Source organism: Falco naumanni, unplaced genomic scaffold (assembly GCF_017639655.2).
Source record: "Falco naumanni isolate bFalNau1 unplaced genomic scaffold, bFalNau1.pat scaffold_458_arrow_pat_ctg1, whole genome shotgun sequence".
Classification (NCBI taxonomy): Eukaryota; Metazoa; Chordata; class Aves; order Falconiformes; family Falconidae; genus Falco; species Falco naumanni.
In genome coordinates this window covers 1-7,822 of record NW_024427515.1, presented here as the reverse complement: position 1 = coordinate 7,822, position 7,822 = coordinate 1, and the positions used below count along the sequence as shown (strand labels likewise).

At 67.7% G+C, this 7,822-nt stretch overlaps 1 protein-coding gene across 1 annotated transcript; it reads left to right on the top strand.

Annotated features, from left to right (window-relative positions):
• Positions 1-12: 12 nt before the first annotated feature.
• On the top strand, positions 13-7,816 carry LOC121082224 (dynamin-2-like; the record flags this gene model as incomplete). Its single annotated transcript, XM_040581574.1, has 7 exons — positions 13-186; positions 3,495-3,604; positions 4,268-4,379; positions 4,701-4,865; positions 5,857-6,089; positions 7,134-7,388; positions 7,620-7,816. Coding segments are annotated over 7 exons (1,119 nt in total), but the record flags the coding sequence as incomplete, so codon positions are not given.
• Positions 7,817-7,822: the final 6 nt, after the last annotated feature.

Here is a 7,822-nt window from a genome sequence, read left to right as displayed (position 1 = left end):
GGGCACCAGTAACCTTTCCTTCCTTGCCCCCCACCCCCCCACCCCCCCCACCCCGGTGCGGCGGCTCCGCAGGTGATCCGCAGGGGCTGGCTGACCATCAACAACATCAGCATCATGAAGGGGGGCTCCAAGGAGTACTGGTTCGTGCTGACGGCCGAGTCCCTGTCCTGGTACAAGGACGAGGAGGTACGTGCGTGCCGCGGGGGGGCGGGGGGGGGGGGGCAAGGGGGGTTTGGGGTGAAAGGGATGGGTTTTGGGTCGGGGGGAGGCTCCAAAAGCTTTCCAAAACGGCGGAGATGCGACACTTGGGGGATGTGGTGGAGCCGAGCGGTTGGATGTGAAGGTCCGCTCCCACCAAACCGCTCCGGAATGCCGGAATTCGGGGGGTGGGGGTGGGGGGTGGGGGGGGGTGAGGGGAGGGGGGGGGTGAGAGCGCCGGAGGGGTGCCCTGTGGATCCCACGGCTCCCGATGCTCCCCCACCCCTGGGGATGGTGCAAACACGGATAAACTGGGAGACACCGGCAAGGGGGGGGGGGGGGTCCCACGGGATCCAGCCGCGGCACCGGGACCCCTGTGCCCTTCCTCTGGTGGGGAGACCCCCTGATGAGGGGTCAGGGTCTCCCCGTCCCACCCCAGCCCCCGTTCCCGGCACGGTCACCGGTTCCTGGTGTAACTGGGTGCGGGAGGAGCCGCACAGGGAGAAGCGTCCCAAGGGGATGGAAACGGCCGATGCTCGGGGGGGGGGGGAGAGTGGGGGGGGGGGGGACGACACACTCTTGGGTCCTGGGGGTCGTGGGGTTGGTGTCAGAGAGCCCCCAACCCCCCAGCTCCCGGCCCCCAGACCCCAGTCCCCCGGCCAGGCCACACTGGGACCGGTAATGTCCCTATGCCGGGCAGTGGGAAGGGGCTCAGAGCTGGAGGGAAATGGGGGGGGGGGGGATCGTCGAGGTGGGGAAGGGGATCAGCGGAATGGTGAAGGGGATCATCGAGATGGGAAAAGGGATCATCAAGATGGGGAAGGGGATCATCAAAATGGGAACGGGGATCATTGGATTGGGAAAAGGGATCGTTGAAATGGGGAAGGGGATCATCGAGATGGGGAACGTTGGGATGGGGAAGGGGATCATCGGAGTGGGGAAGGGGATCATCGAGATGGAAAAGGGGATCATGGGAATGGGGAAGGGGATCATTGGATCGGGGAAAGGGGATTATTGGAATGGGAAAGGGGGATCATCAGGATGGGGGAGGGGATCATCGGGATGGAAAAGGGGATTGTTGAAATGGGGAAGGGGATCATTGGGTTGGGAAAGGGGGATCACTGAAATGGGGAGGGGGATCATCGGGATGGGGAAGGGGATCATCCAGATGGGAAAGGGGATCACCGAATTGGGGAAAGGGGATCATCAGAAGGGGGAAATGGGATGGCTGAGCTGGGGCAGGGGGATCACGGGGGGGGGGGGCCATGGCGCGCTGTCTGACCGGCCCCCGCGGTGCCCGGCCACGGAGCTCCCTGTGATCCCGGGGGTCCTCATGGGGGGGGGGGGGGTCCTCATGGGGGGGGGTGTCCTCATGGGGGGGGGTCCCCGGGGCGCTGTGTCCCTCCTGGTCCCCCTGGGTGCCGGAGTGGGGGCTGCTGCCCCCCCGGCCGGGCATCCCGCTCCCTCCCGCCTGGAAACCGCCTTTTTCCGCTGCATCCCAAAACGAATTTTATTTTTTTTGGGGGTGGGGGGGGGGGGGGGGGGGGGGGTGGGGGAGGGGGTGTCGTGAAACCTCGGTGGCGCGGGACGGTGGCAGGACCCGGCGTCTCCTCCGTGGCATTGCGGGCCGCGCGGTGCCGCTTCCCCGTTTCCCAAGCTTGCCGCCCCCGCAGCGAGCTGGGATCTCGCCTGACGTCACCCCCAGATGCTGGGGGGGGGGGGGGGGGGGGGAGTGGGGGGCTCTGCCTGGCCGGGGGGGGGTGGGGGGTGGGGAGCGGGGCTGGGGGGGGGGGGGCTTCGCCGCAGCCTCGCCAGCACACGGGGCAGAATATGGAGCCGTGAACATTTCCCGGCCCCCCAAGCCGGGCGGCTGCCCCCTCGCAGAGACGGGGTTGGACCCCTCTTCCCGGCCGTACCCCCCCCTAGCCCACCCCCCCCTTTTTATTTTTTTCATCCACCTCCTAAAAGAGGAGAAGGGGTGAAGCCCCCCCCGCGGCGCCCACCGGTGCTACCCAACTTTTCCTGCACCGGGGAGGGCGGGGGGGGGGGCTCGTTTGGCCCCTCCGCGGCGTGTAATGAGAACCAGCCCAGCCCCCCATAACCCCCCTCCCCAAATCAACCCCCCACCCCTTAAAAACCAACCCGCCGCACCGGCCACCCCGCGCTTGCTTTGGCGACGCCGAGGGCGCATCGCCCGATCCTGGGGGGAAGGGGGCTCTGCCTCGGGAAAAAGAATATTCGAATACACCCCCTCCCCCCAAAAAAAAAGCCCACCCACCCACCCACCCCCCTTCGCGGGATCGTGCCTTACCTGGCGCTGCCGGCGCTGCTTGGCCAAACCCGATCTAACCAATGTGCAGACTACTGTACAACGTGCAACCCCCTGAACAGGTAGTCTGAACACTGGGCAGGCTGGGCTGGATTCTCCGGAATCCCACGGGATCCACTGGTATGACGGGGGGGGAGGGCTGCGTGGATCTCTCCCCCTCCCGTGTTTTTTTTTGGTTTGTTTTTTTGTTTTGTTTTTTTTTTTGGGAGGGGGGAGGGGGGGTGTTTTTTTGTGGGTTTTTTTTTTTGGGGGGGGGGGTTTGTTTGGGTTTTTTTTTTTTTTTTGTTGTTGTCCCCGAGGGTTGCAGCCCGCTGGGCGAAAGGAAACGGCTTTGTCTCTCTTCTGACGTGGCAAAGTCCTCGCCACCGAATCCAGGCTGGAAAAAAGTTGTGGGATTTTGCAGGAAATCGTCGGGAGGAGTGTGGGGGGGGAGGGGGTAAGCGGGGGGGGGGGGGATGGCGGCGGGTTCGTGGCCTCTCCACAAAGGCGAACGTCACTTTTTTTTTTTTTACTTTTTTTTTTTTTTTTTTGGAGGGGGGGGGTGGGACGGGGTGCGCCAAGCGCCGCTGGAGCAGCTCTAAACGATTCCAGATGTGGCACTTGGGCGGCCGGGTGAAGAAGAATCCCCCCCCCACACACACACACACACACCCTGAAATCCGGCAGCCGGCGGCGTGCCGACTGGCGAGGCTCCGGCACCGCTCCGGTGGGCGACATCTGTGGGGGCACCGAATCCCTGGCGCTGCCGGATGCGTCCCGGGAAAGGCAGGGATGCCGGAGCGGCTCCCGGAGGGGCTCCCTGGTCCATCCTGGTGGTCGGGGACCACGAGCCGGGATGCGCCTCGGTGGGGTTGGGGGTGGTGGTGGGGATGGAGCGATGGGGCTCAGGTCGCGGGGGCCGGGGTCTCGTGGTGCTCGGGGGGCTGCGCTCGCCCGCTCTCATCCCTCCCTCCCTCCCCTCTTCCAGGAGAAGGAGAAGAAGTACATGCTGCCCTTGGATAACTTGAAAATCCGGGACGTGGAGAAGGGATTTATGTCCAACAAGCACGTCTTCGCCATCTTCAACACGGAGCAAAGGTGGGGGGGGGGACACGGAGCCGCGGAGCCACCCTGGGGTCCTGCCAGGGGCCACCGTGGCCACCGAGCCGCTGGCTGTGCCCTTCCCCCAACCCTGGGACCACCGTGCTGATGGCTGTGCCCTTCCCCTGACCCTGGGACCACCGTGGCCACCGTGCCGATGGCTGTGCCCTTCCCCCAACTCTGGGACCACCATGGCCACCGTGCCGATGGCTGTGCCCTTCCCCCGACCCTGGGACCACCCTGGCCACTGTGCCGATGGCTGTGCCCTTCCCCCGACCCTGGGACCACCGTGGCCACCGTGCTGATGGCTGTGCCCTTCCCCCAACCCTGGGACCACCGTGGCCACCATGCTGATGGCTGTGCCCTTCCCCCGACCCTGGGACCACCATGGCCACCATGCCGATGGCTGTGCCCTTCCCTCAGCCATCACTGGTCCTGGGGCCACCATGGTCACCATGCTGATGGCTGTGCCCTTCCCCCGACCCTGGAACCACCGTGGTCACCATGCTGATGGCTGTGCCCTTCCCCCAACCCTGGGACCACCCTGGCCACCGTGCCCTTCCCCCAGCCCTGGGACCCAATGGCTGTGCCCTTGCCTTGGCCATCGCTGGCCCTGGGACCACCGTGGCCACCGTGCCGATGGCTGGGCTCGCTCCCTAGGAACGTCTACAAAGATCTCCGTCAGATCGAGCTGGCCTGCGACTCCCAGGAGGACGTGGACAGCTGGAAAGCCTCCTTCCTCCGCGCCGGCGTCTACCCCGAGAAAGACCAAGTAACCGCTCGCCCCGACTTCCCGAGCCCTCCCCGGGGCGCACCGGTGGGGGGCTGGCCCTGGGGAGGGGGCAGGGGGCTGCCGGCGGAGCCTTCCCACCCAGGAGCTCCGGGCTCGGGTCCCTCTATGTCCCAGTAGGTGCTGGGGCGCACTGGGAACGCCGTGGTGTCGCGGTGGTAGCTCCGGCATCGCGGTTTTTGATTTCCAAAAAGCATCAGCGTGGGGTGGGAATGGGAGGGGGGGGTGGGGGGGGGTGAGGAGCAGGGGGATTCCTTTCTGGATCCGGTGGATCCCGGGGGTAACGGGCTCCCTGCTTTCCAGACGGAGAACGAGGACGGCGCCCAGGAGAACACCTTCTCCATGGACCCGCAGCTGGAGCGGCAGGTGGAGACGATCCGCAACCTGGTCGACTCCTACGTCGGCATCATCAACAAATCCATCCGCGACCTCATGCCAAAGACCATAATGCACCTCATGATCAACAACGTGAGCGCGCCGGGGGGGCTGCCGGGGAGGGGGCTGCCTGGGGGGGGCTGCTGGGGAGGGAGGATGCTGGGGAGGGGGGGATGCTGGGGAGGGGGGGATGCTGGGGAGGGGGATGCTGGGGAGGGGGATGTTGGGGAGGGGGATGCTGGGGAGGGGGATGCTGGGGAGGGGGATTCTGGGAGGGGGGATGCTGGGATGGGGGATGCTGGGATGGGGGATGCTGGGAGGGGGGATGCTGGGAGGGGGGATGCTGGGATGGGGGATGCTGGGATGGGGGATGCTGGGATGGGGGATGGTGGGGGGGGGGATTTTTGGGGGGGGATGCTGGGGAGGGGGGATGCTGGGGAGGGGGGATGCCCAGGGGGTCGGGGAGGACTCAGAGGGGAGTGGGGACGGGGCTGCACTGGGAAGCCAGCGGGGGCTCAGAGGGGGCTGCACTGTGCTTGCCACTGTGCCAGAGCCCAGCGGTGGGATCTGGTGATGGGATCTGGTGACGGGATCTGGTGACGGGACCTCGTGGTAGGATCTGGTGGTGGGATCTGGTGGTAGGACCTGGTGACGGGATCTGGTGGTGGGACCTGGTGACGGGATCTGGTGATGGGATCTGGTGACGGGACCTGGTGATGGGATCTGGTGACGGGATCTGTTGATGGGATCTGGTGATGGGATGCGATGGTGGGATCTGGTGGTGGGACCTGGTGACGGGACCTGGTGGTGGGATCTGGTGGTGGGATTTGGTGGTGGGACCTGGTGACGGGACCTGGTGGTGGGATCTGGTGGTGGGATCTGGTGGTGGGACCTGGTGACGGGACCTGGTGACGGCTCCGCTCTTGCTTTCCACATCCCTGCGCTTGAGCCGCGCGGCGGCAGCTTCGCCGCGAAGGCGCTTCGGTCCCCGGCAAACCCAGGGCACCGCGTCACCCCTCCCCGCGCGCGCCGGGGGTCCGACCGGGCGCGCTGGGGCTCTGACGGCACCGCGGCGCGTTCCCAGACCAAGGACTTCATCCACTCGGAGCTGCTGGCGTACCTGTACTCCTGCGGCGACCAGAGCAGCCTGATGGAGGAGTCGGCCGAGCAGGCGCAGCGGCGCGACGAGATGCTGCGCATGTACCACGCGCTGCGCGAGGCGCTCAGCATCATCGGCGACATCAGCACCAGCACCGTCAGCACGCCCGTGCCGCCGCCCGTGGACGACACGTGGCTGCAACCCAGCGGGGGGCACAGGTCCGGCACGGGGCGCCCGGCGGGGGGCGGGGCTCTGGGGGGTAATGTGGGGGCGGGGCTCTGGGGGTAACGGGGGGCGGGGCTCTTGGGGATAATGTGGGGGCGGGGCTCTGAGGGTAATGTGGGGGCGGGGCTCTGGGGGATAATGTGGGGGCGGGGCTCTGGGGGTAACGTGGGGGCGGGGCTATGGGGGTAATGTGGGGGCGGGGCTCTTGGGGTAACGTGGGGGCGGGGCTCTTGGGGTAACGTGGGGGGCGGGGCTCTTAGGGGATAATGTGGCGGGGCTCTGGGGGTAATGTGGGGGCGGGGCTCTCGAGGGATAAAGTGGGGGCGGGGCTCTGGGGGTAACGTGGGGGCGGGGCTCTGGGGGTAACGTGGGGGCGGGGCTCTTGGGGGATAAAGTGGGGGCGGGGCTCTGGGGGTAACGTGGGGACAGGGCTCTCAGGGGATAAAGTGGGGGCGGGGCTCTGGGGGTAACGTGGGGGCGGGGCTCTTGGGTTAACGTGGAGGCGGGGCTCTTGGGGGATAATGTGGGGGCGGGGCTCTGGCGGTAACGTGGGGGCGGGGGCTCTGAGGGTAACGTGGGGGCGGGGCTCTTGGGGATAACGTGGGGGCGGGGCTCTTGGGGATATTGTGGGGGCGGGGCTCTGGGGGTATTGTGAGGGCGGGGCTCTGGGGGTAACATGGGGGCGGGGCTCTGGGGGATAACGTGGTGGCGGGGCTCTTGGGGTAACGTGGGGGCGGGGCTCTTGGGGTAACGTGGGGGCGGGGCTCTGGGGTTAACGTGGGGGGCGGGGCTCTTGGGGATAACGTGGGGGCGGGGCTCTTGGGGGATAACGTGGGGGCGGGGCTCTGGGGATAACGGGGCGGGGCTCTTGGGTTAACGTGGGGGCGGGGCTCTTGGGGGATAATGTGGGGGCGGGGCTCTTGGGGTTAATGTGGGGGCGGGGCTCTTGGGGTAATGTGGGGGCGGGGCTCTTGGGGGATAACGTGGGGGCAGGGGTTTCCCGAGGGACGCACCCTCAGTGCCCCCTCCCCCCGCAGCCCCCCGCCGCAGCGCCGCCCCCCCTCCGCCGTCCTCCCGCCGGGGCGACCACCGGCCGTCAGGGGCCCGACGCCGGGGCCGCCGCTGATCCCCATCCCCGCGGGGGGACCCTCGTCCTTCGCGGCGCCCCCCATCCCCTCGCGCCCAGGACCCCAGAACATCTTCGCTGCTAACAACGACCCCTTCTCAGCCCCCCCGCAGATCCCCTCGCGGCCGGCACGCGTCCCCCCCGGCATCCCCCCCGGCGTGCCCAGGTAAGGAGCCCCCCGCCGCGGTGCCGTGGGGGGGGGGGTCCCCCCATTTCCCAAGCGCCGACACCCTCGAGGTGGCACAAAACCCCTCGGAGAGGGGGGGGGGCTTGGCAGCTCCATGGTGGGGAGGGGGCTCGGACCCCCCTGTTCCCCGCAGCGTCGGCACACGGGGGGTCCCACGGGGACGTGGAGCCGGTGCCGTGCTCACCCCCATCCCCCCCCCTCTCTCTGCAGCAGGAGACCCCCGGCCGCGCCGAACCGACCCACCATCATCCGCCCGGCCGAGCCCTCCCTGCTGGATTAACCGGGGGTCGGGGGTGCCGAGCAGCCCCCCCCCCCACCCCCCCCACCGCCCCCCTTCGCCGTGTCGGGGTGGGGAAAAGGGGGGAAAGAAGAAGAAAACCAAACCCCGCGTCTCATCTCACCATTTTTATTCT